This window comes from Phycodurus eques, chromosome 1 (assembly GCF_024500275.1).
Source record: "Phycodurus eques isolate BA_2022a chromosome 1, UOR_Pequ_1.1, whole genome shotgun sequence".
Classification (NCBI taxonomy): Eukaryota; Metazoa; Chordata; class Actinopteri; order Syngnathiformes; family Syngnathidae; genus Phycodurus; species Phycodurus eques.
The window spans coordinates 19,839,494-19,866,677 of record NC_084525.1 but is presented as its reverse complement, the minus strand read 5'-3'; the positions used below and the strand labels follow the sequence as shown (position 1 = coordinate 19,866,677).

General features: G+C 41.2%; 1 protein-coding gene across 5 annotated transcripts in view; it reads right to left on the bottom strand.

The window, feature by feature from the left end:
* The window catches only part of kazna (kazrin, periplakin interacting protein a), a 146,631-nt gene that overhangs the window by 44,049 nt on the left and 75,398 nt on the right, over positions 1–27,184 (bottom strand). For 3 of the 5 annotated variants that reach the window (XM_061681997.1, XM_061682004.1, XM_061682038.1), the window contains exon 3: positions 14,534–14,641. In XM_061681997.1, coding sequence (XP_061537981.1) covers positions 14,534–14,641 — 108 coding nt within the window. Of the gene's footprint in view, positions 1–7,121; positions 7,307–14,533; positions 14,642–23,466; positions 23,537–27,184 lie in introns of those variants that run through there. The other 2 variants (XM_061682013.1, XM_061682021.1) reach the window with 2 other exon arrangements.

Sequence of the window (27,184 nt, the reverse complement as noted above, 5' to 3'; positions counted from 1 at the left end):
AAAATGTTGATTAATGTTCACATCAATCCGCTTTATTTATTTATTTATTTATTATAAAACAACGCATTCATGTCGTGTGAAAGCTTATTCTAAGAATTTCAAATTAGAGGTGGTAGCTTCCTTCAATAATATAACGGAAGAACAGCAATCCTAAAAAGATTCCCAACACAGGCGAAAACTTTAGAACTACCGGTTTCTGTTCAGAAAATAGTGGAACTACTCCCCAAAACTAAAAAACTCCTTTCAAAAGTATAACAATGAATCTCAGGTACTAATTCAACACACTTACCAATCGCAAAATGGGAAAAAGACCTCACTGTCTTCTGAGATTGATTATTGGGCACAAAACTCCAGAAATACATTCGCAATGACAGAAAACAATCATTTACAGCTAATCTAGTTGTCAGTACTCCATAGATCACACATTACCCAAAACAGTATGCATAAAATGGGCTATTCAAAATCAAACATGCACTCATTGTTCTGAAAACGCTCCACTTATTTTCATGCTCTTTGGCATTGCACACCCGTACAGCGCTTCTGGTCATTAGTTAAAGAGAAACTCTCCTCACTTTTGAAGCGTAGGATTCCATTTTCTCCTAATCTTGGACTATTGGGTGATTTAAAAGGTATAGATCTTCCAAATAAACATGCTCAACCAATACTTGTAATTCTAGCAATCGCTAAAAAAACAATATTGTTACACTGGAAAGATAAATAACCTATCAGCATTAACCAATGGCAACATCTTGTCATAGAGTATATAACACTAGAAAATATTTCTGCTAGACATAACCAAATGGATAACTTTAAGAAAAACTGGTCACCTTCCATCAAAATGGTTAACCTTGAAGCTTGATTCCTGTTTGCCTGGGAAAGAATGTCATACAGAAATGTAATGTAACGTGACCAAATCATCTTAGACTCCTGTGCACGTCATAGGGTCACTTGCATGTACTTCAACCCCTATCCTTCTGCATCTGCAGTGTGGACCTCTGGGGATGCTGGGCCTGTTTCCCCCTCCTCATCTTGGGTCAGGTTTTGTCCGTGTTGCCCTCCTGGTAGGGGCCGGTCTCTCTGTGGTCTTCCAGCTGGTAGGGCGGACCCAGGCCCACAGGAGTCTAGTCTCTTACTTCCCACACTCTGCACATTTTTATTACTCACACTGTACATTTCGTACATTGGGCACATTCACATCTCTCATTCAGGGCCCCCTGGGGGGCTGGCACGATGCAAGACGAGGCGGATGCCAGGCCGGGTACTGGCACATTGGTGGTGGTCCCCTGTCTGGTTTCCCCCCCTTCTCTGCCCTGCATCCAGTTTTAATGCATCATACACCCGTCAGTGGAGGGAGGGCAGTGTCGGGCTGGGAAGGACACTCGGCCAGGTGTTCTGGCACTCCAGTCTGCTGTTTGGCCCGCCATGCCTTTCCCCCGCGGATTTTTAATGCACCCTATACATTCGCACATCCTTTGGGGAGCTGGTTCGCCTGTGTGGGGTGACGGTTGCGGGTCATCATTGCCCTGTGACCGATTCGCCCCACCCCCACCAGTCACCACACATCATCAGGGTACAGTGACAATGGTTGCCAGTTGGTGACCTGGGACCCTTAGTAATAGGGTGGGTAGTCACATTTCTGTTGGCTTGACTCTTGGGGCCTTCCCCCACCCTTTGGTTGTCGGGCTGCGGGGAGATGCAGGTCTCCCCAACTCCCTCCTTTGGGTCCCTGCCTTCCTCTCCATCTCCTGGCGCCTTTGCCCATCATTGCTCGCGGCGTTATTCAGGTGGCAGCTGGCTCCTGCGTTGGGCCCTGTTGATGATTGGGGACCCCATGCTCTCCATGGGTGGCAGCGGTGGGGTGGGTGGTGGGTTGTATTGGGTGTGGGCGGTGGTGTGCCGGTAATCTTGCTCCTCCCTTTGGGTCTGGTTGGGGAGCTTTGGTTGGGCTGGAGGGACCACCCTGGGTCCTGGGTGGCGTCTCTCTGGCTGGGTCCCCCGCGGGATGGGCTCACTAGTTTGGCCCCCCTTGCAGGTCGAGGGGGCTGGGCCCCACCTTTCTCAATGAGCCAGCTCAGCAACTCCGTACACCAGTTGACGAACATGCATTTGATATGGTGTTCATTCATTAATACGTTCTATAGACACGCTATAGGCTTTAATTGCTTGTGCTGGGACCATAATAATAACACGGGTTACATGAAGATATCAACTCACAGGTTCTTACAGGTGTTTATACACTGTAAAAGCATCCCACTGCACCACTCATCACTACCACTGCCTTGGTCATTTCCCCTATCCTGTCCTGCCCGTGTCTGTCCTCTCTCATTTGTCCGATTGGCTGTCGCATGTCCTCACCGGGTTTCCCCCCAGTCCACAAATAAGAACACAATATCACTAAAGTCAACATTACTTGTGGTCAAATATCTAGATTGTCTAGCTATTGTTCTGCTGTGGTTCACACCCCTATTCCCCTTGTCCGTTCTGTCCCCGTGTCGTTCCCCTAAAACCTTTGTCACAGTCCCCTTTGGCATTCACTGGAGCCACGAGGAAATGTTTCAACCTGTTTTGACAATGTGGGTGTAGGTCGCACATGTAAACACGGGATTACAGTAAATTGAGAGGATTCACTTATTAGAAAAGCATCAAGATGAATTTGAAGGATTTTATCTACACCTCAGGAATAGGAGGATTTTCTCAAAATTCACACTTCTTAGTTGATGTTTAGTGACAAATATTCACTAGACAAGGGGAACGTATAAAAACAGTTTATGTAACTAGTAGTTTAAGTTGTCTGATAATTGAAACTGATTTTAAAAGCAGGACAAAGTGGCCTAGATTACATAAACCTTTTGTCAAAATTGAACTAAGGTACAGGACTTGAGGAAATACATTTAGATGCATGTGGCTGTGCAGGGCCTCATGCCTGGGTTTTTCTTGGGTCTGAAAATGACTACTCGCTATGCCCCTGGAAAGCATAATGATTGAACAATTTAGCAGCAACTACAACAGCATGCAAATACAAATTAGGGTGTTGTATTTGATCAATGAATCAATCAGACTATTTATATAGCACTTTTCATACACTGAAATGTAGCACAAAGTGCTTTACACAAAATAAAAAAGCGAGGGAAGCAAACAAACCTGATGTCAACTATGCACATCAGCAAATGCACACACAAACACACACACATTACACATTCAGAGCACTGAAAGGAAGGCAACTGAAGCGCGAACATACTGTCAGCAATTTGCTGTGAGGAAACACTACAGGCTGGATTAAAAATAAACTAATAAATAAAATCAGATAAACATAATATCAGTACTACCACTATTACTACTACTAGCTCTAAGGTAGTCCGTCGGTATGACAATGACGCCCTCGTCTCTCATGACTGCGTAGATGTGAATAGAGTCCAATATTTGATTTACGAATCCTTCGACACAAGGGATAATTTTGTGGAGGTTTGTGGTTGATGTCAGACTCTTCGATCCAGATAGCGTTGAATTCGCTCCTCTTCGTTTGTCTGAACTTGTACCAGGGGTCTCCATTGGGTTCGATCAGCAGCAGAGGCTTCGACGATTTTAGGATCAATCCCGCAGGTTTTTATGGGCTTTTTTTTCATATGGTCAATGTATCGTTTTTTTGTAGCCCCGTGGGGTCTGTAGCCATCACAAAGTATCAATAATAATGATAACAGTAATCATGAAAAGATGAGATGACAATAACATAGTTCAAAGCAAATTTAAAAAGTTAGCATTAACAAAATAAAATAGAATACTGTAACTAAAATGAAACTAGTAAAAGTAAACTAAAAGACCAAAATATATGTGTGATTAAAAGATTGATTGTGAAGAAGAATTAGCCTTAAGCCTGTAGCTTTACCATCTTGCCATTCTGCCCTTTTATTCCATTTATTTTGCTTAAACTGGACAATTTGATTGTATCTATCTATTTGAATATGTATTCCAGAAGGAATTTGATCTTGGACTTCTGGTAATTCTTTGTGGGGGGAAAAAATAGTAATATTTTCCTTCACGTAAAATTACTTGACAATAAAACTTTTGCAATCAGTCAACAGTTGATAGTTAATACTCCCCAAGGAGCATTCTTTGAAGGCTCAGCACTAGTCTGCACTGGGGATTAAAAGTAATCCTTTGATAACATTTGCTTTTGGGAGATTAAGCAGCGTTTCCAAGAAACTGCAATGAGGTTGGAGTTATGACATGAGGGTAGATTTGTTGTTTGCGTTTAACATACTGGTTGCTTGCAGTCGCAACTGGAGGAGTGTGATGTGGCAATGGAGATGCAGGCTGGCTTTTACCCTTCTACGTGATCTCATGCAACCAGTGTTTTGCGATAACAAGCGATAGGGTACAAATCAAGCAAACCATAAGACACTGCAGCCGAAGAAATGTTTTCCCTCATATGTGCTCAATTCTAAGGATGAGACATTATTGGGCCATTATTTTTTTTTTTTGTCGTACTAGAGGGGCTCCAACTACCGGAGACAAATTCCTTGTGTGTTTTCTTTTTGGACATACTTGGCAAATAAAGATGATTCTGATGTTTACCATTTTGTTATCAAAAAATATGCCTTATCCTCCCCAGGTGTTACTAATGAGCACATTTCAAAAAAAGGTATTTTTCAGACAGTTTTATGCACTAGTGAGCGTCAAGTATAAAGCAAAGTACCATAGGAAGAATACTGTTCGTTTTGCTGCAAGACATCTCTGCAATGAGCCTTGTACCAAATCTAGCCTAGTAAGTAGATAAATTCCTATTATGTGTACAAATAGATTGTCTTCCACAGGTAGTTAAAGAGTTCATATTTGTCTGACAATGCAGGTGTTAGCACTCTATTTGCATACTGCAGCTCTGAGAAAGAACCTTTGCAGCCGAGGATAACAGTGGAGTTTTTCATAATCTACTCTGACGAGGAGGGCATATGATACTTAAATAAACACAAACAGAATAATAATTAACTTGCTAAAAATGTTAAAATGGTAGGTTTGAAAGGGAAATATAGGTCTGGTTATGGAGTTGCTTGATTTCAGAATCTCAGGCGAAATAATCAGTGTCTAAAAACAGCCAATTGAGAAAGTGTTTTTGAATCCTATTAAATATATGTTTAGCAATCCAAATATTCTCATATTCATCAAGTTACAAAATGATTCCATTGTCGCAATGATGTAAAGGTTGATGAGTTTTTAAATAATGTTATTGTCCCCTGTGGTTCACCAAAAAATTCCAGCGTACCAAAAAATATCACGACAAACGACGTTACGTCACGTATTGGTCACACGAATATAAACAGGAGGAATGTTTGCTGTACAGATGCAACTGAATATAGCGGCACATATAAACAAAAAAATGCAGCGTGGGGGTTATTGACAATTTCACTAATTATATAGACAATCTAGCATCTTATAACACTCACAGATAGTGGTCTTTAAAAGCACAACTCGGTCACATTATCAGTGAATGCTATCACGTAAAAACAAAACAAGGCAGAAAATATTGAGCATATGCGCAAACATGTCTTGTCCGTTAAAGTTACCGGTTTAATCTGTTTACATGACACCTGCAGTTATGTCACCATAATGATTTCAGAGTTTTGAGAGCAATAACGTATCATTTTTTAGCTGCCAATGCTAATGTTGTTCCACTACAAGGTAAATGCTTCATCACAGAATAGGAGAAGCTGCAAAATGGGAGTGCTCCTATGCACATTGTAGCAGATTGAGGTTGGATAGCTTTCAGAACACATGCGAAGCATGCTAGATTTCATTTTGAACTGTACCGAGACTACCTCTTAACAGGATGTCTCAGAACAGTATGTTGTGTCCGCACCAGTTTGTTTGCCGTATTCACAAAACTAACTAAAGGTGGCAATTTTGGAAGTGCCCTTAGTCAAGATAAAATGCAAGTTATTTGACCAATGATGATCTTACTTTCGAATCTAATTAAGCGAGCCACAATGAGAGGAAGGTAACTAACACTCGAGAGAGCTTCCCGCCGTAATCACTTGCAGCATAGTAGGAAAAAAGAAGGCAATTACACAACAAGCTCGCTCAGCTGTTAACACTACAATGCTGACACTGTCACTTCTTTCTCTGTGTGTCAGTGCAAGTATCAGTCACTGTGCAAAAAAAAAATGTTGTCTTTGAGTTGGCTTTGACTCTAAGATCAAACATCAATCTTCTACATTACTCGACTTACACATGATATAGAATGCTGCTATTGTACCAGGCAATAATGACCCAATCAATGTTGTCCTTTGTAGCTGCAAAGTCAAACAGATGACCTAAGCAGAATTCACAGACGCTGTCACAGAAACCTGAGAAGGAAAGGTGAGTCATTGAGCACAACTGCAAATGCATTACCACACTTGGAGCGGTTAGGCAAAGACAGCAATCCATCGCCTCCAGGTGTTTATTTTGCTGCGAAAGCACTAATTGTCACAACCAATCCTTGGGGTTAAGCTTGGAGTTCTTACTGAAAAACATACTGCTTAGTTCAGTTTGACAACTAATTTTTAGGCAGCTAGAAAAAGTTACATACAGTCAAGTGTGACAAGCAGGGTTGCTGTGCTTGTCTGTATAATGATGTGGATACATTTTATGTCTAAGACTGATACATGGGCAAATGACCAGACAAATGAACAAGAAAGTTGAGAAACCAATCTCAATCAAAATGATTATTCTGAATAAGAATAAAAACCGTAACCAATAGTTTGAATATACATATACAATCAGGACAAACAGCTAGTAGTGTGTTTAAAGCAAACACACAGTACTGTGACCGTCTGTGCTATTCAGTCATTTGAATTTGTAGGTTAAAGGTCGGAACTCCATATCAACAGTGATTTCAGACTGAAAGAACTCCGGTGTGGTGAGAGCGGGTTAAAGTCTCCTAACGGCCTGACCATTAAGCAGGTAACTGAAAGGGAGACTCACCATCGGATAAAGTCATGAGTGACATGCTTAAAAGCAGAGGAACCTCCCTTCTGAAAAATAATGACCCATTGCTGCCTTTCCATTGCTGCCTTTCCATTTCAAAGGACTGAAAACATCACTTCATCCAGTCTAATGTGGCAGCTGCACCAATCATTTCCACTCACCACACTTCGCCTGGTCCCCGTCTGACTTCATCCCCTTCTGAGAGGGGAGTTCTCCAAAGGATTCCAGGATCTGTCAGTAGTCTATCGAGGGCTTTGACAATCCATAAAATCCTTTTTAAAAATTTCTTTAAGGGGTTATATTTGCAGTGACTGCAAGAAATATCCAGTATCCGGGTGCTGCTGCTACGTTGTTCCCTCTTAGAGTGTACCTGTTTGAGGTGACTCCCACCGCTTCTGTGATACAGTGCACGGGCCCCTCCCCTTCCACTCAAACAGTAGACTAAGCTCAGTTGGGCTGTCACTATTTTCCCCACACTACTCAAACATACATTCACAGACAAATATGTACACCCATAAGGGTGGAGCCAAGTCAAGGTGTTGGTTTGCAGACAGGTGAGTGCGAATGCATACTTACTGCGGCAAGCTGCACAGCAACACAGCTGACAGCTGTTGACTTGCCTCACGGTCTACGCAAACAATATGCTAATAGTGCCTGTATTAAGAGTACAAGATGTCCTAAACAAATAAAACTCACTTTCTTTGATGAGAATATATAATAATATATAATCTAATAATGTCACAGTTCTGTTTTGGATTGTGTCGACTCATTCCATTTTCCAGTTCTTCGTTATGAGTTCATTATTTGCACGCAGACAGTCCACCATACTAGTGTGAGAACAGTCAGTGTGCAAGGGATGAATGCACAATTATTCTTGTTCATCAATTCATCGAAAATATACCATTCTTGGGCCACGTTGAGGTCAAGTAATCGGTAATACATTTAAACAGGTGATCAAATAAAACTTAACTGTGTTCTGCACACTAAAAATTCACTGAAACACCAGTGGAAACAGCAGCAAACTACACTCTTAAACCACTGTATTGCATGTACCATAAAACCGGTACCCACGACACAGAAGAAAATTTTCCACACATAAGCCACACATATTACAAATACTGTGCTGCCCCCTCTTAACCTGATGGTGGTCATGTTGTAACACAGGTACTGTAGAGCAGAGGTGGGTAGGAACGCGCTGCATTCACTCCGTTCAATTAACATTTTGGCTAAATTGTACTTCTCAGAGTAGTTTTTATTTTAGTAGTTTTATTTTGCTTGATTAGTTTGTTGTTTTTTAACAAAATGTTTTTTATCAAAATAAATATAGTGTCACATAATTTTAACTACACTGATGAATTGGTGTGTTAAACAAATTAAGGATGACAAAGTGGCTCTTAATTGCCTCAGATTTTTCGGTGTGTGGCCCTTATGGACATCCCTGGTTTAAATTAAGACGCTAACCAGTTACTAGAATTGGCCATCGTTCGAATTTGAAATGGTTTATATGTGCAAGTTTTAACTTGACTTCCTGTTTTAAGTTTGCAGCCTTTTATTTTGAAGGGTACGCACCAGAACTCATCATTTTCCCACGAAAAGTAACTTCACACGGCACCAGTGATTTTTTTTTTGTAATGGATGGAACCAAATGCTATAAAACACTGATTCCTTTCCCTACCCACCGATGAGGCACAAGGTTAGTGTTTGTGATCCTGTGAGACAACGTTTATGTGAATTCTGTCCCAATTCATTGTGATGTAAAGTTGCTATGGTGAAGTTTTAGCCCAATGTTAAGCTTTTTGGCATGAGCCACCCTGCAGTACCGTGTTTGGAGCCTGGGTGCCGCCTTGCGCCATCTTTCCCGCTCTCTCTCCCCTTCCCTCTCTCTCTTTCCAGCACCTTCCTCGGCCGTGCACCTGTCACCAATCAGCCCTCATTACCTCCTGCATAAAAGCCTGCCAGATCGCGGAAACTCTTGCCAGAGTATCACAGGTACAACGGCTCCTCAGTCTCCACGTAAGCTACACTATTCCTCGTCTCCTTTCTGACGTCCGTGTCTCTCCTTGTCCTCAGTGTTTCCTCCGTGTTCATCGCAACGTGAATTCCTACTGCCATGCCGTCAAGTCAGCCGCCTGCCCATGTCACCGCCTGCCATGCATTCCCTGCCTCCACTACCCACCAGCGCACCTCAAGGACCACCTACATTTCCCCTTTTCAATAAACTGTTCATCACGACATGTCAGCCTCCGACTGCTCTTGGGTCCAGTCTGCATTCCGACATGACACTTTTTTTTATTTGTCATCTGCGCTTACGTTGGTTTGCAGACTAAAATAAACGCTAAAAAACATAACTACAAAAGTTCAACTAACCGTTTACCTTGTTAGCTCTCTCAATGTTGGCATAGACGTATTTTTCACTCACCCAGTTGACTGAGAGTTGACTTCACTGAGGCTCCGCGTGGTGTAGGCCGAGGCTCGGAGCACATCAGACACTACACGTTGTGAAAGCCTCCTTTACACAATATCTTATTCCAAGTGTTGCACTGAGGCGAATGGTCATTAATTTTAACAAAGACACACTTTTGTTCGCCGCCGCCGTTGGGCACAAGCACGTCTTTGTGCGCATTCTTCTTCGTTGGTTTTCGTCACTTCTTTGTGGTGGGAGGACTGTAGGCATCGAAACTGGGAACCGAAAATTTTTAATTCGAACGGTTCTGGGAGAACCAGAACGTTAGTCCCGGTTCCAATCGGTTCTCGATGCCCAACCCTACCAGTTATTGTATTTGTGGATTAAATTATCTTAACCTCTAAGAATTTTTATTCTATTAATTTTTTGGCTTTTCATTAACTGTGAATTTCCTTCTTCTGGTGTATAGTGCAGTGATTTCCAACCTTTATGGAGCTAAGGTACATGTTTTACCATTGAAAATCATGGCACACCAACAAACAAAAATGTCAAAAAAAGTGGATACATTAATTACTGTATGTACTTCATGCCATCTAATAGAATAGCATTTATTTGTCACTATGCCTCACTGGCATAAATAGATGAATAAAGCAATTATGTAAAATGTTATAATTTCCCACGGCACACCTGAAGAGCGCTCACGGCACACTAATGTGCCCTCACGGCACACTAATGTGTAGTGATATCAGACTAATGTAGAACAACTTAGTAACCCAGTCCTGATTAGCAGCAGCTACATTATAAACTCCAAAACAGTTCTTGTTTTTATTTGATTATCACATCTGCTTGGCACTCAATAAGTGTGAGCGTAGGGCAGCACGGCAGACTAAAGGTTAGCAGGTCTCTGAGGACCAGAGTTCAAATCTGGCCTCGCCTGTGTGGAGTTTGCATCTTCTCCCCGTGCATGCGTGGGTTTTCTCCGCGTACTCCTGTTTCCTCCCACATTCCAAAAACATGCGTGGTAGGTTAATTAAAGCCTATAAACTGCCCATAGGTGTGAATGGTTGTTTGTCGAAATGTGCCCTGCAATTGGCTGGCGACCAGTTAAGGGTGTACCCTGCTTCTCACCCAGAGTCAGCTGAGATAGGCGGCAGCACGCCCGCAACCCGAGTGAGGCTAAGCGGTATGGCAAATGGATGAGTAAATGAATGTGAATGATGTGTGAGCGTTGTAGACAGAATGTCTCCTGCGCTCCCTGAGTATAGACAAGACATACTCCAATGTTAGCTGGTTATTTGCATTTACGTTGACCCACTGTTTTCGTCACAGTTTAACTTGCTACCTGTATCAATTTTGGCATTATACGTATTTTACAGTTTTAGTCACCCAATTAAGACTTCATTGAAGTTCAGCGATCTGTAGGCTGAGGTTCGGAGCTGGAGGGAGCATGTCAAAGATGTCACCCCTTTAATTCTGCACATCGTGAAACCTCCTTTGCACAATATTATCTTATTGCAAGTGTTGCACCGAGGTGACTGGTCGTTTATTTTAAAGTTAAGACACACTTTCGATTGCCGCCGCCGCGATTGGGCACACACACTTCTCTGTTGGTTTTCACCATTTCTTCTTTGTTGATTTTTGGTGCGTTCTTCTTTGGGTCTGCAGCTCTGTGGACTGTAGGCATCGAAACTCGGAACCTAAATTTTAAAATATGTACTATTTCGGGAGAACCGGAATGTTAGTCCTGGTTCCCATCGATTCTCGATACTCGATGGCCAACCCAACAGCTACAAGTGTGCTTGGGAGTGCACGGAAAATGATTGACACCTTGCCAGTCACGCCTTCTGTATCTAATAGGTTGTTCTTCATTTGTTTCTTAAAAATCACAGAGGTACAGTACAGGATGGGGATATACATATTAATATCACTAATTAGGTGTATGTATTTTATGTGCACCTGGAATGAATACCAACTGACCTCAAAAGAACAAAACAAACATCTCCTCTCCTGACAAAAAGGCGATATATGCAGATTGCTGAAGATATTACTGTATGATGCTACTATACTGACAACAGTTACAGACTAGTTCAAGCTTCAAGATAATTTTCTATAGTGCAAAATCACACAGAGGCGTCCCAATGCACTTAACGTTAAAAAAGTACACACAGATACATCCACAACAGTACGCATGAACACACAGTGCAGTTTATTAATATAATATGGGAGCATCACGGGAAAGAAAATAGGAAAGAAATAGATACTGGGTGAAAATTAAACCTGAAGCTGCGATAATGAGGTGGGCTTAGTTACCGAGGCCCTCATTCGAAGTCAAAATGTTTTGTGAAGAGATGTGTTTTGAGTGTAGTTTTAAACAGCTGTATTGAAGGTGCATTTCTAACACTAGGCGGAAGTTGATTCCAGAGAACAAGGAGCACGATAAGACAATGCCCTGCTTCCCAATGTTTTTTTTATGAATACATGGGAGAGTGCGGTAGCTAGCGTCTTGCGAGCGAAGGGGAAGGTGGGGATAGTAAGGGGTAATTAGGTCTGAGAGATAGGAGGGCACTTGGCCAGAAAGGCTTTTGTAGGCCAACAGTAGGAACTTGAAGTCTGATCTGACCTGAATAGGTAGCCAATGAAGGGACTTAAGGACAGGGGTATGTGATCTTTTTTTTTTTTTTTTTTGGTGCGAGTGAGTATTCTGATATTTTGTACAAGTTGTAGTTTTTCTGTGGTGCATAGGGGTAGGTCGGAAAGAAGGGCATTGCAGTAGTCAAGTCTAGAAGAAACTGATGCATGAATTAGTGTTTCGGCATCTGGGGTTGTTATCATTGAGCGAACCTTGGCAATGTCACGTAGGTGCAAGTAGGCCGTTTTGGAAATGTCTTGGTTTTTAACTGTAGCACTTGGGGTAATTGTGTACACTGTTAGCCATTCCTGTAAATTCTACAGTTATTTACCACATACCTTCCAGTAAAATACTTTAAACTGATTTTTACAGTAATTAACTGCAGTTTCCACTGCATCATCACTCACACAGAGAGTTACTGTATTTTGCATGGAGCAAAATTGTGAAGCCATGTGCTCCCAGCATGCATTGTGCCATAAAATGTTGAACTGTTGCCGTGATAAAGACATTAATCCTTAATATTCATGAATGATAAGGATTAACATAACATTGCACATGTGTCTTTATGTAACCGTAGTTTGTTGAATGTGTTTCATTTAACTCTCGCATTACATGTACATTATGTTATACTTTTTTTCATGAAATCCGAACTGTGGGTCTTGTGCATTAGAGTGACATCACGGTCAGTTCTGTTGTATGTTAAGTGAAGCTTAAATGAGCCTTACCTGGGCGGCTTCTTCTGCAAGTCAATAGAGCTCCTATTTACCTTGTGTATCTCACCAATACCACAATTGAATGGAAACATTGATTTGACACTGTTGTCAGTAAGTACTGTAATCAATCCCTATGCAATGTCTAACAGTGTAGTTATTGAGGGTGAGATTGAGGTCTGCATAACAAAGGAGTTTGATTTTTCGCCCAATAACCAGCATCTCAGTTTTGTTCGGATAAAGTTTGAGGAAGTTTTGTGACATCCAGTTTGTGATGGCATGCAAACAGGATTCAAGGTGAGTGATTTGTGAGTGGTCAACGGGAGCAAGAGGTATATAGATTTGAGTGTCGTCTGCATAACAGGGAAATTGAATACCATAGTGACGGAGGTCTAAAGGAGACATACAGAATGTTAGCACGACAAATATAATGATCTATCAAACATACTATTGGCAAATATCAAGTTGTTTATTGTTGTACAACTTCTGAAACTGTAGTAGCAATGTAAATAATGTGACTGCTGCGTCAGTTAGATTTTTGCTGACTGTATTTCATCTACAGAACAGACAAATGATGTGCCAAGTGAAGATTACAGATTGTATTTGCCAAGTCCCGATCACATTTTTTTGCACCGGAATCCAAGTCTTTGATTGTAAGTATCTGGCGATACCGAGTCCCGATCCGATACATAAAATAAATAAGTAATCAATGAAAACATTTATATAAAAAACACAAACACAAAAAAACAAATTAAAAAAACAATAAATATTCAGTATTTAGCAAATACAAATAATTATGGTGATCCTACATGACCTAAAAGAGGAAAATTGTCTGATTTCATGTCTGACAGTCAGGGGAAAAAATGACTATCAGCTGTTCCTGCTGTGTGGGGCAGTGTGGTGTGACGCATGCATGGAGCTACACATTTGCATTAAGCTAAAAAAGAATAGCAGAAGAACATCACAATAAATCATTCATTTCACTTGCTTTTCACAGATTAGGAAGAATTTGTGAAGTAATGTTATATTACGTGTATGTATATGTTACTACGGAGTTTGTGTATATTTGTTATTTCACGAAACAAAACATGATTTCGTGTGCCCGTCAACTGGGTTTCCATTAACTGTTAGCATTAAGCTGCCCATTTCTAAAACGATCATGTGTGTCTTTTATTAAAATGTACAGTGTGTGTAATTCTTTTTGTTGCGTGCTTAGCTTTACAGTAAACTACACCTGGGGTTTCATTAAACAGTTTAAAGCACATTTCAGTGACTTTTATGATGATAGTACTGAAAATTATCCTTAAAAGTTACATTGTTTAATATAAAATGAAACTATTATTGTTACATTTGGCAAGATCTTTGCACCTTTTGATTATTTTGTCCCTTAGTGACATTTAAAATGTCAGAAAATAGATAAAACTGGTCTTTTTTGCCCGATCTCGATAAGCTAAAAATCATGTGATCGACCCCGATTTTCGATCACATGATCGGATTGGGACAGCCCTAGTTTGTATAGTATTTACCAAGGACTTTCCTCCAATTATTAAGAAGAATTTCAGCAGTAAACTACCCTACAGGCAACATTTTTAAGACACCTGACCAATACAACTACATGTGGTGCAAATGGAATATTTTTACAGCTGTAACAGCTTCTAGAATACTTCTGAGAAAATAAAAATAATAATAATGGAAATAATGACTATAGTGGACGTCTACTTAAAGAATGTTGACAACAAAGCTTGTTCTCAACTTGTGGAGACTTGCAAACTTTTTCACTTCATTTGTACATCCGATTGAATCTATAGCCAGAAATGGACAGGGAATCACCTTTGTCGAGGGAGGCATCAGGAGAGTTGAAGTCCATCAGACTGCTGATTTCACCCGTGTAGCACAGGTCAGTGGAAGGCACCTTCTGCCTCGTGCGCGGAGAAGTATCTGGAACAAAAACAAATAACACACATTGTTGATTCAACACGCAAGATTTAATGGACAAAAGTTAAAGTAATTTACAGTTATTCATGAGAGCTCAAGCCAATCTGACCCAAAGGCTCAAAATCCATTTTTCCTCAACTGCTTCAAGAAATGATGAATTAGCAATCCATTTGAAAACATTGTAGTGGGACATTTAGGACCATGCATCACTCTACATCAGTTGCCTATACAGTACAGCATTCCTCTCAATACACATTCTATGCCATCCCTTGAGAAGCTTATTCAGCATTTACTGGAGACTATGAATGCAACATCATGGAAAACAGCCTAAACTCAGGACACTCATTCAAATATTAGCATTTTTATGACTTTGGGTTTTATTTGCTTCTGATGAGGTTCAGTGGTTTTAATAGAGTTTTGGGTAACCACTAGAGGCATATAGTGATAGCTTAACGAATGCATTGCTCCAAGGGCTCGCTCCTGTAGGTGTCCAAAAAATTGCAGTGAACACAGTCAGCGTTTGTGGTTCATCTAAATAAAAATGTGCAAAACCATTCTGAGTGTAGGTTTTGTCAATGTGGACTTGACATTTGGAAAAAAAAGAGGAGACTGCATATTAAGTAACCAATGAATGCTTTATGTACGGCAGGATGCTTTCACTCGGATCCCGACTTGTTGGCTGTATGATGGTGAGGACATGCAATAGTGGGTACAGTATTTATTTATCTAGTACAAAGCATGCTGCAACTCTTGACAACAACATCCACTCCCCTTTGCGCTACTTCTCTTTCTCGTCATACCACCATTAGTATCCACTATCTACCTTTTAGGAAGCCATTAGTGGTTGAATTCTGTGTGGTGGTTACAAGCCGATGTGTCTGGGGGTGGGGAAAGCATCGGGTCAAGGGGCGGTGCTGCCCTGATTGCAAGATTAGTCATCACGCTTGCGATAATGGACTTTATTAGGCAACAAATAACAGCCTTGCTCTCTTTCCTGCTTTAAGTGGTTGGTTTGAGCAGCTGTTCATACTACATGAAAAATGTAACAGCCCACAAAATCAGTTATTAATTTGTGACTCAACGGGCATACGGAATATCTTGGGACAGCCAATGCTGATATACAACCCCAATTCCAATGAAGTTTGGACGTTGTGTTAAACATAAATAAAAACACAATACAATGATTTGCAAATCATTTTCAACCTATAGTTAATTGACTACACTACAAAGACATTTAATGTTCAAACTGATAAACTTTATTGTTTTTAGCAAATAATCAATCCCGTAAAATTTTATGGCTGCAACACGTTCCAAAAAAGCTGGGACAGGGTAATGTTTACCACTGTGTTCCATCACCTTTTCTTTTAACAACATTCAATAAATGTTTGAGAACTGAGGACACTAATTCTTGAAGCTTTGTAAGTGGAATTCTTTCCCATTCTTGCTTGATGTACAGCTTCAGCTGTTCAACACGCCGGGGTCTCCGTATTTTTTCTCTCTAATTTCTCTCTGCTGTTTTCTTTTGGAGAGATAAGCACAAGAATGTAATTTACCATCCTTGAGAGATTTCTGGAGAGCACTGCTCCTATACCGGCATCAGACGCATCGACTTCTACCACAAACTGCTGCTTGAGATCTGACAAAGTGAGGTTGGGAGCGGAGGTAAAGCTCGAGTTAAGCTCCTGAAAAGCTGCCTGACAAAGCGGGTTCCATACGAAAGGTCTGTGTGGCGAGGTAAGATCATGCAAAGGTGAGGCTATAGAAGTGTAATTTCTAATGAACTTTCTGTAGAAATTAGTGAACCCTAAGAACCTTTGTACGTCTGGAGCAGCTGCCCCCTGCTCCAGTGTGTTCCACTAACGTGTATGTGTTCACTGTGATGGGTTAAATGCAGAGAACAAATTTCGTGTACATGCATGCATGTACATGACAATAAAAGATGATGATGATTATTCTTCTTTGCGTGACGTGGGAGTGGGCCAATTAGCCACGGCATCAACTTTGCAAGGGTCCATTTTGATTTCACATGGAGCCAGCACGAACCCCAGAAAAGAAGCAGACGCCTTGTGGAACTCACATTTCTCAGCCTTGACATATAGTTCATTCTGCCATAACTGCTGCAACACGAATGATGTGAGTCTCCTCATCCGAGGAGAATATCAAAACATCGTCCAAATACACAAAAACGTACACATTCAACATGTCACGCAGGACATCATTGACAAAGTTCTGGAACACAGCTGGAGCGTTAGTTAGTCCAAAAGGCATCACCAAATACTCGTAATGTCCCGTTGGTGTGTTGAATGCTGTTTTCCATTCATCCGGTGTTCCAACGAAACAGAGGATAGGACCCAAAAATGCACGACTCCAAAACAAATGGACAGTTTCAAAAAGAGAGGTTTAATATAAGGGCAGAGGTCAGTACACAGACAGGCAATCCAAAAAAGGCAACAGCAAACGTGAGGCAAAAAGGCGAGGTCGATAATCGGAACAGGGTCTAGTCTTACTCTGAGTCTGTGACGTGGAAACAAGGAATTCTGGAACGCGACTACAAGGTACAACGAACTGGCGACCAGAAAGAATGAGACACGAGGTTAAATGCAAGGGGTAAATAGGGTGAACGAGGCACAGGTGGGGAAGATGCTCTCAGGAGTAGGTGTGTACGAGACAGGGGGAAAACAACAACCGGAACACACACCCATGACAGACACAGGCGCTTTGAAACATTTCTGCTGTAGCTCCTTGCATTCAAATGCTTGCTATGTTGAATGAGCGTGACACCTGATATATTTGCACACACGTTCAATAAATCTCCTGTTGGATAATCGAGTGAGGCTTTGGGATAAGAGCATCATTTCCTCTCTGCTTCCATTTTATTTGTTGTTTCAACCCTTATCTTTGCAATATGCCAGAAACAGCAGTATTACAATATTATTCATTTAAGCTCTACATCCAAGCGTGGATATCTGGCACAGTGACAATACAGGGGACAAATATTTCAGCTAGACAACAGCCTTTTAAAATAAGGTAAGGGGTGTAAGACAGAGAGCATCATTCACACGGGGAACAGGTGGATTTGGCGGAAAGGAAGAAGAACAAGAAAAAAAGGAGTCCAAAAAGTTCCCAGGCAGGACGGCAAAGACTTTCGGAACGGGCACGTTGTGCCCACTTCCGTCCGTTGTTGGTGAAGGTCTGTGAGCTGGCCGGTGGTGGAAGCTAATTAATTTAGCGTTCTGGTGCAAAACTAGGTATCTTTTGTCTCCGCTTTAATGCTTCGGGTGCTGGTAATTCTCTTAGCGTCAGGGTGCAAAAGCAAATGTCCTGTGTCTTACTTTTGATGATCCGGGCTTATGATTCACTTAGCGTCTGTATGCGAAGTTGAATCTCGCCCCTCCGTGGTCGTCTATCTCGGCGGGGAGAGCAGCGGTCGCCGGAGACTGGGGTGCTGGGCGTCATCTTTTCATGGCGTGTCCGCTACAACAGGCTATCCTAAAGTTAGCATGTGTGTTTATTGTCGTCTTTTCTTTGAGATGTTTCAATAAACTTTAATTATGTTAAATCGAAACACAAAGTAAGCATTATCACTCGATGTAAAAAGATATATTTGTCTTTCTCTACATGTGCAGCCCTTTGAAAGTCACAGTATACAGTAAATATTTTGTGGGCCCTTGAACACTACAATGAATGAATGATTTATTACTATTTTGATTCCAATTTCACATTATGGTGGAAAAAAAAGCACCCTATAAATGATCAATGATACCGCACTGAGAGCAGAAAGAGGACTCTGAGGCTCTATTAAGATATACAATGATTCAATAAAATAAGTACATTATATTGAAGTTACTGCACTAGTTCACAGTGCTCCACACTCACAAGTCAGAACATTAATTTAAAGGTAAATCAAGTAGTCACGGCTGCAATGAGCTGAACTTCACATGATTCTGAGATAACATGTCTCCCATTTGATCCTCCTAAAGGGAATGAGTGAAATGAATTACCACAGTGCTCATGGTCTGTCTGTCCACATAAATCCTCTCGTCTGACTCCATCGCCATGACATCTTCTTTCCTCCTTCATTTTCTCTGTAATGGTGTTCCCCAAGCACTTCTCACTACTGTGCCAGGCAAATTTTATCTGCAGGAAAAAGCAACGGGTGGAACAAAAGAAGGCCCTAATGACTAGTGGAGGTGATTAAGGACTGAATAGGCACTATTGCTGGGACCTTCACTGAGCTGCATGTGTTCTTCAAGTCGGTCTGCAATCTGCCGATTGGCACTGCCTTCGTTTTCTTACGCTTGCCACGTGCCTTTAATTGCACCGACTTTCCCTGGACCACAAGCTGCCGGGTTTGAGATAAAGCAAGCGAATTCATACGTTAATCACACCCACCTGACTCGAGACCCCAATTTAAGGGTCCCTCTAAATATACAGCAAATAATAATGGTCCAAGAGTGTGAACGAGGGGAGTTTCTGGTGGTTAACATTTGCCGCCTGTCTGCGATCTGAATTCGTATTGTAATGAACATCAGGAAAATGCACTATCATGACTATATTTTGTGTGGAGGCTGAGTATGAAGCAATGATTATGAGAAGACTATTGCTACATTGCAAATGTCCTTTTCATGGTCACCCTCATAGGTAAATTATGTCATCACTCAATCAAGAGTTCCTGTGTCCAGCTTTTTGACAGGTAGGAGACAGGCTCTTAAATGGAATCAAGATTTAACAGGCCTTTGAACAGATCTTTAATACCTTGTTCGTTCCTAGAATTGAAATAGCTAGGAGATGAAACTGGTGTATATGCTGCATTTAAAAGCTTAACTGATATGTTTGATATATTCTTGTATATTGCCATCTACTATGTGCTCTAACAGAGATCAATAGTGATAACCACACAGGTTTTTTAGGTAAAAAGAGCAAATGACAAATCATATTCAAGCACCTCTACAGTATATATTATATCCACTACGCTGACGATCATTTTGCACAAGCACCACAAATGAATCCATGATTGCCAAGACATACAGTTACCAAACAAAAGTATTAGATTGATTAATGATAGACAATATTGTTGATCATCTGGCATTGATTGTTGATTAATTGAGTCTTGACGCCAATGAGGTAAAATGGAGTGCATAACAACTTAGTCTAAACTAGTATGTGGCCTGAACAAGAACAACAACATGACATCAGCCATGGGAAGTTGAGCTTCATCGGCACAGTATGACAATCTGTGTTAGCATATAGGCAGAGTGGTGTGGAGTGGCAATGCAGGTCAACACCTGCAAATGTACTTTGGCACTGTTGCCATTGACAACCACTTTACTCTTCTCTTGCCTCTTCCGCACGCATACCCTGATCTCTGACAGCAAGTGCCTGCCAATTAAAGGTGTGAATATATGCTGCATGAATCAGAAAACAACAAAATGAAACAGAAAATTGTTTAAAGCCTGCTATTGGCTGGCATCCAGTCCAGGGTATATCCCGCCTCTTGCCCAAAGTCAGCTGGGATAGGCTCGAGCACACCTGTGACCGTAATGAGGAGAAGCGGTATAGAAAATGAATGGATGGATGCTCCAAGGATGATTCGTGTCATCAGGCATATAACTTTAATACAGTATATTCAATATTGATATTGTTTAAAATTTCAGTTTAAACCTAGCCAAGACACTTACAGGATGAAATATTCTTACTTTAGTTTTTGTTTTGCGTGTTTCTAATCCCATTTTCAAACCAAAAGTAAACCAGATCACTAACTGAGGCCAAGTAACATTTTATCATAACATTTAACAACTGCACTTCATTTTTAAGTTTAGGAATTTGTGGAAAAAAAAAAAAAAAAAAAAAAAAAAAGAAACAAAAAAGAACAATGACGAGTCAATCAATTTCAGGGACTTTCAATTACTCATTCATTTATCCATCCATCCATTTTCTTCCTCACAAGGGTTGTGGGAGGGCTGAAGCCTATCCCAGCTATCATTGGGCAAGAGGCGGGGTACACCCTGAACTGGTTGCCAGCCAATTGCAGGGCACACAAACAAACAACCATTCCCACTCACATTCACACCTACGGGCAATTTAGAGTCTTCTTTTGTTTTTTTTAACAATTTTGTTCTTTTACCTAGTGTATTCAGTGCGAGAGTGGGAAAACAAATGAAATAATGAATTGAATCAAATACAAGGCTTCCATCAGTTTCAGCAAGAGCAAATATAATCAAGAAAGCCTTTGGGGAAAATATTCTTGCTGTGAGCTTTCCAATCGGTCAAGTCATCAAGCAAGCAGCATGGTGTTAAAAATTAGATTTTCCTTTCCAAATTACCTTGCTAAATTACGCGAGAAGCTTTTGGAGAAGATGGAAGAGGAATGAGCGCAAAGCCATGAAGAAATAACCATAGATCCATCCATCCATTGTCTTCCGCTTATCCGAGGTCGGGTCGCGGGGGCAGCAGGCCCAGCAGGGAAGCCCAGACTTCCCTCTCCCCAGCCACTTCCTCTCGCTCTTCCGAGGGGATCCTGAGGCGTTCCCAGGCAAGCCGAGAGATGTAGTCTCTCCAGCGTGTTCTGGGTCATCCCCGGGGTCTCCTCCCGGTGGGACGTGCCCGCAACACCTCACCAGGGAGGTGTCCGGGAGGCATCCTAAACAGATACCCGAGCCACCTCATCTGGCTCCTCTCAATGCGGAGGAGCAGCGGCTCTACTCTGAGCCCCTCCCGGATGACCAAGCTTCTCACCCTATCTCTAAGGGAGAGCCCGGACACCCTGCGGAGGAAACTCATTTCGGCCGCTTGTATTCGGGATCTTGTTCTTTCGGTCATGACCCACAGCTCATGACCATAGGTGAGGGTAGGAACGTAGATCGACCGGTTATTGGAGAGCTTCGCCTTTCGGCTTAGCTCCTTCTTTACCACAACGGATCGATACAAAGGCCGCATCACTGCAGACGCTGCACCGGTGGTGGTTCTGTTGGCTTCATCAAGCCGTGATCTCCAACTCTCACTGGAGCAGTTCGCAGCCGAGTGTGAAGCGGCTGGGATGAAAATCAGCACCTCCAAAATCTCAGACGGATGAGGGTGGAGTTCCCTCTCTGGGTCGGGGATGAGATCCTGCCCCAAGTGGAGGAGTTCAAGTATCTTGGGGTCATAAGTGAGGGAAGAATGGAACGGGAGATCGACAGGCGGATCAAATAACCATAGAAAGGATTCAAATTAAGATTTACTCACATTATTTTTCAGTACGTCAGTGTTTTCGAATTTGTGTCGGGGGATTTAAATGCACTTTGTGAAGTCTAGATATCTGATATCATCCCAAAATACTGTTGTTTGCAGCTTTAGGTTTTGTATTTCTATATTTATTCAGCTGACTTCTTTCTGACAGATTCAAAGTAAGAAGTGAAATAGTACTGAAAATTCTTTCACTTTATCCCCAGACTAATTTAAACAAACAAACAAAAACATTTTGAAAATTAGGACAAAACTGAAAATTCCACTTAAACGTTAGTGCATTGAAAAATAGTGCGCATGAGTGTTCTGCGACCCCCATGGCGACAGCCTAGCAGAGAGAGTGAGTCAAGGGCTTCAGATCAGGTTTGAGAAGTGTGGGTTGAGGTTGTGCTCAACAAGGCACTTAACCTCTCACCACCCCAGAGGAGAGGCTCAGCCGCCACTGCAGATAAGCGAGAAGCAGTGGATGACACAATGGTAGAAGTTGGGGGGGGGGGGGGGTGTTGGAAGTGCTATAAAGATAGAAGAAAAAGCAGTATCTTCCATAGAGTTAATCAAGGTATTGATTGTGGCCTGTGGGATATTGGTACACTGCTTTGTTTTAACAGTGGTGTGTGGCTGCTAGACATTGGGAGCAACTGCACTTGTTAAACCTTCCATACCTCTCCTCGTATGATAATTACTGTATGAATGAGGACACGGGAAAGAATGCACACGTGCTGCATTTCCTATTTCGCTCTTCAATGAAATAACTGTGGGAAGGCACGCCGCTGCTACGTGAATGCGCGAGCTGCGTTCAGGGACACTACATAATTGGGAGTGAAAATGTTCCTTTATTCTTTTGTAATACAAAACATACATACAATATGAAATGTATTTTCTTTTGTCATGTAAGAGTAGATCAGATCAAATATTTTGCTAATATAGTCAGCCAGAGCTGCTGGGAATGAAAAGTTATCAATGTCATTTCACCATCGTTCCTGTCAGACAGTGTTGCGTGTTTTTGTTTGCACATTAAGGACTACATTCTTGTTTTGGTTTTAATTCCTCATTTAAAAAATAAAACAAAAATAAAATTTTGAAAAAAGCTGGGTATTAGTGTGGACTAAAGGGGTGGCAACAATGGAGAAATGTAATGCCAGTATTTTGAGTGTTATAGCTCATCAGGAACATACATTATTGAAAAATGGGACACATACAGTATAGACAAACAACCACACAAAAATTGCATTCACACCAATGAGGAAATTCATTTTCAATTCGTCTTCATTTAACGTAACCTGGATATTTTTGGAATCTGGTACCGGCTGACAACCCAGAACCTTTAACTGTGAGTCAAACATACAGTACCATCCACATTCACCACTGTGCCCTCTCGTTGATCTAATGCATTCTTACTAGAGACAATATTGTGCACTTTCTTGCTTTGCCACATTTCATTGCATGGTACCTACTGAGCTCAGTGTGGCTCAACTTGCGATGCTTTTACATTGTCAAAATTGGGTCCTATCAGGTATTAGTTCTTCCAGAGCACGTCGAGTTGACACCTTATGGGTAACAAACCATTAATGGTCAGTCATTGGTTGATTACATTAGTCATGTACCTTAGTGCCATAGTGCTCTGGACACCGCAATCTCTACTGTGCTGCAGCAGTCCATTTTCTTGCTTCCCAGTCTTGTCTCCAAAAATCTTCCATACATCTGTCAAATGTGCAAAATACAGTTGTTCTCTGGACTCAAACAATCCGTTGAGGAGCACCGTAGACCCTACTCTGGTGGGGATAGAGAGCAAGCTGGAAATGTGTTTATTTTTTACAGCGTAAAAATCAGCGTACCTTTGGGAGCCCAACATGAACATATGCAAGCATTCCAACTAGGGCTAAATGATTTGGGATAATTGTATTCATCTCATACTGTTAGTGAAGACAATAAAAGCACTATTGTTCTACATCCTACTGCATTAGTGTTATTGTTAACCTCCTTACTCAACTAGTGAAACAAGTTCGCATTTCCACCTTTGGCAGTAACATTACGATCATACGCTGTCATGTTGGTTCTTCTCTGTTTGCGCGTCCTATCTGACAAGAGATATTGACGTTATTGAGCACTTTCAGCAAAAACAGTTTTTTTAATAGTTTTTTTTCAGCAATATGTGAGATTCTGCATAGCAATGATAAATAATGCACACGTGATTTGGTGTATACAAGCGATTTGCTCTTACCAGAGAAATTACTCTTATGTAATCAAACAGTGATTTCTTACGTCACTCTTGTTGTTTGTATTCTATTTCTCAATGCATTAGCATGCAAATATGCTCAACAAATGGGTTTGGGAAAATTCAACAAAGACTGAATTACAGATTGTGTACTGACTGACACAAAAGAAACACACTTGCTGTCTCAAGGCTGCCTTTTTTTTAAAGTGGAGAGAATCCACAGTCATTTGAATGGGTGAATATTAGAACTAATCTACCAATTAGTTTAAAAAATGTGTAGAGTCGGTCATCTGACATTAGCAGTGTCTTTTCAAAGTAATGGGCTCGCCATAAAATGAGGTGCTAAACAAGCGAAACATGGAGGATACACTGCAACTCTAAAATAACTTCATACAGTATGTTCAAATAACCTCTACTAATCGTCAAACTGATAGCATATATACCGTAAATGGTTTTATACAAGTAGTTTTCTCCCAGGATGGACTGTAAAACTATAATGAGCCAATCATTAAACATATTTCAAATTAATTATTGTGTTAGTGACATGACACACCTTAACCATCTAAAATGAGCCGTAAGATTCAGAGTAAAGTGCATCGGCTGAACAGCCCTCTTGCTATTGCAGGGCCACAGTGAATCATTAGGAATAAACAGATACAAAATGCAGCCTAAATACATTTAAAAGCTGAATCTCTCAAACCATGGATTTTTTTTTTGTACAACACTTTCTTTTTTTTTTTTTCTCATTTGGGCATTGGCGGTTCTAGACCAAAAATTTCCTGGGGGGAATGGTGGGTGGCATCTGTTAGGGGGCAGCGTGGGTGTGGGGGCTTTATTTGTACACAAGCATTTTTGCAATAATACCAAACAATGTTACAGGTAGATTGTAATTCCTCTCAAGTGAAACTGGAGTTTTAAACAAAATAAAAGGGCACAAATCTAATACCTCTTGTCTTTATGCTTTTGAAGTTGGGGAGGTTATAAAAAGGTGGTGAAAGGATGAAATAATCTTAAAGAACTAAGGAGATAAATGAAGAACTAAATAATCATTAAATGATAAATGACAGTTATTATAGAGACACATGACCTTCCTCTTTTGTTTGCACCCTTCTTTTAAACACACCATCATTTATTTAGGAAAAAAAAAAGGCAGCTGGCATCTGCTGTGCTGGGGGAGAAGAGCCAGCTGCTGTCCCAGTCTGAGGCATTGATTTGACCCTCACTGACATGACAGTAGGACCCAGGAGGATGACTCAGCTGGCCTCCAGGCCCTCTGCATTAATAAACACTCCAATTATAAGAAATCTGTCCAGACACTCATGCAGTTAGATGCCGTTTTTTTTCACTTGCCTTTCTTTCTCTATGCTTGACTTGACAGATAAGTGCTTGTAGTGCTAGCACAAACATCACATCTATTTTTGTGGTTTTACTCGAGTCTATTTCTAGAATGCACCTCGATTGGATGACACAGAGATCAGAAAAACAATAATAATAAGAAGAATTAGGTATTAAGAGATTCACCAGACCTTTTCATGATCCAACAAAGGTGGTGAGGACAGTTAATTAGACATTTGCCAACCATCCATTTCAACAAACTGCAAAAGAATCGCAAATTAAAGTCACTTTCCAGTCAGAATGTTTCCATGCTTCTATAGACTAAAAGGAAGGTCGTCCCAAGTTCCTGAACATCGGTCTTGCGGCATATTCAGTTTGGAAGAATTTGGTGTTGTACAAGCTCTGGAAGATAAAACGGTTGACTAAAGTACTTATGATTAGTAGTAAGAAAATACTTTGTTTATTTCTAAATATATAAAACGTGAACACCTCTGTTGTCAGGCTTTTACCAGTCCCACTTATCTATTTTCTATCCCACTTGTCCTCATTAGGGCTGTGAGTGAGCTGGAGCAGATACCAGCTGATATTGGGTGAGGGGCAGGGTACGGCCAGCACTGTGGTCACCAGCCAATCGCAGGTAACATAAACAACCACACACACTCACATTCGCACTGATTGACAATTTCGATGTCCAGATTCGATCGGAAATCAGGGACTCTCACGTATTCACTGAAAAAGATGGGCTTTTTTTGTATTTAACAGAACTGGCTTCATGCATCAGTGTGTGCGTCTGCTCTGCAGCCACAGTGATGCCTGTGTCCCCAAAAGCTTGTGTTCGAACTGGCCACAACCTACAAACTTTCGCACTCATCTGCTTGTGAAGAAAAAAAGAAGCATAGTGTGTGATGTGGAAACATTTTGCTTACAAGACCGACAGTCAAGGGCAATCATAAAAAAAGATACTACAAACTAAACTAAGACTGCAAGGTTGCACAGACCACAGGAGGGAAGAGTATGACCAAATAGCTCACTAAGCAGCATCGTCAGAGTTCAAAGTGCGACAGGTTAGCAAAAAACTGTGATTGGGACATCACAAGTTTAGGCAATGTTCACACTGCAGGTAAAAGTGACGTTTTTGATTTTTTTCATGTCAACGTGAACAGTACAATTCAGATTTTTCCATATCTGACCCAGGCCTGTTCCATATGTGGATATAAATCGGATATGTATCCAACGTGAGTGCAATATGGACGCCCACGATGCGCTCATCTGACCTATACGTGCAGTGTGAACATAGCCATAGAGTCTTCAATTAACCTGAACCGGAATTTCTGTCTAAAACCCGCACAAGCGCAAGAGACGCTACAGAGGAGGACTTGAGCCGAGATTCCACCAAAGTCCCATTACACATCATATCTACTCTGCCGTTACAGAAATCATTGTGTACATATACAAAGAGCGTAATCTTCTCAGTCATGCTCACTATTGTGTGTTCAGTGCAGGTACATCCTCCACTGCATGACTGTGTTCCTCATTTTAAGCTCCAATATGACATAATACACTGTACCATCTGTCCTTTCACGACTGAAGGAAAACATGACTTTATAACCATCCTACACATCACCACTGTGCTATAATCCCCAAAGGCAACTTCTTCGTAAATGTATTCACTATAATCAACAAATAACACATGACATTTGACTGGAGCTTGTGATCAAGTTGCTGCAGCTCAAGTTTGGACACTGAACAGAATTTGAGTTTTGAAACTAAGG